The 1,350-nt window shown below is 61.4% G+C and overlaps 1 protein-coding gene across 5 annotated transcripts in view; it reads right to left on the bottom strand.

The window, feature by feature from the left end:
- The window catches only part of SLC25A48 (solute carrier family 25 member 48), a 48,365-nt gene extending 47,015 nt beyond the window's left edge, over nt 1-1,350 (bottom strand). For all 5 annotated transcript variants that reach the window (XM_077768932.1, XM_077768931.1, XM_077768929.1 and 2 more), the window contains exon 1: nt 1,192-1,350. In XM_077768932.1, coding sequence (XP_077625058.1) covers nt 1,192-1,237 — 46 coding nt within the window. In that variant the 5' untranslated portion in view covers nt 1,238-1,350. The remainder of the gene's footprint in view (nt 1-1,191) is intronic.

The raw sequence follows: 1,350 nt of genomic DNA, 5'->3' as shown, positions 1-1,350 counted from the left end.
CACACAGTAAAGTTAGGACAGGGTGGTCTCAGTCTGACTCAAGACAGCCTGTACAGAAGAGCTGCTTCTGGTAGAAGGATGGACCTCTGCCTCTGAGAGGGACAAGTGGGAAAGAGGTGAGAGTGGCCACCAGAACGGGATTGGGGATCCTATCTGGTCTGTTGGCTCTCATTGTTTCATTTTCCTTTTCCGACAAATCTCCTGGTCTTCCCAGAACACTTGGTGGGGCACAAACATACTAATTATAGCCTCTGCCTCAGCACCTCAGGTTTTTAGTTTTGTTTTTGCTTCTGTCTTTGGGCAGGGGCTGCGTTTGCCAGCATCCCTTTTCTGATGATCCTCTTAGATGGGGCCACAAGAAGGATAAAGTTTACAAAAAGTGAAGTCCATCTCCAACCTTCCCCAAACCCGGTCAGTCGCTGAGAAAAATGGAGAAATAAACCTACTGGAAAGAGAAGATATGAGAAGCAATGAAATTAATGCAACTCTCGCCCACGCAAACCCATCCCAGGCCCTGCACACAGCGGCTGCAGCAGCAGCTCAAAGGGACGACCGGGTCCCAGAGTGCTGGGAGTGAGGACCTGACAGCTGACAAAGGCTGCAAACGGGAGAGGGTTCCTTCCTCCTTTGTGGCAACGGGCACCTGCCGCCAGGCGCCTGGCTTCCAGACCCCAGGCTAGCTTCAGCCAGCGCTCCTCGCCGCCCGATCGCTAAGCCGGGCTCCATCCCGCGCCTGGGGCAATCTCCACCCTCACCCACAAGTTCTTTCAGTCAGGACCCCAAACTCGGGGGTGCCCCCGGTCTCCGAAGGGTGTGTGCGCTCCCGGACTCTCCATTGGCTGTTGGCTTCGACGGCCGGTTTAATCGTTACCGGAGCCGCTTGGGCGAGTCCTCACTTTGAGGCAAAGCCACAGCTCAGGGAGCAGCTGCGAGGCTGGCGGGGGTCAGGCCTGGCAACAGGGCAGGGACAGCGAGGCCAGCAGCCGCGGGGCGGCGGGGCGCTCCGGCCGCAGGCGGCGCGCACGTTGCGCGCTAAGCGGAGGCGCACGGCGCGGGGCTCCCAGACCCCAGCAGCGCGTGTGAACTCGGCCGGCTCGCTCTCTCTCCGTGGCCCGGGGAGTTCTCCCACAAGCACAGTCACCTCCGGTGGCGGGGGGAGGGGGGGTCCCTCTCATCCAGGGCCGGGCTCACCTCCGATCCAGCCCGCCGCGAAGTCTTCCAGCTGGAAGCTGCCCATGGCTAGAGCAGCGCCTAGTGGAGTGGTGGGTGTCCAGTGAGGGTCTGCGGGGCACGGCCCGCCGGCCCGCGCTCGGGGGAGGAGGGGGGCGACTCGAGCGCGCGCTGCAGGTC

Source organism: Crocuta crocuta, unplaced genomic scaffold (genome assembly GCF_008692635.1).
Source record: "Crocuta crocuta isolate KB4526 unplaced genomic scaffold, BGI_CrCroc_1.0 scaffold64, whole genome shotgun sequence".
Classification (NCBI taxonomy): domain Eukaryota; kingdom Metazoa; phylum Chordata; class Mammalia; order Carnivora; family Hyaenidae; genus Crocuta; species Crocuta crocuta.
This window is presented reverse-complemented; position numbering and strand designations above follow the sequence as displayed.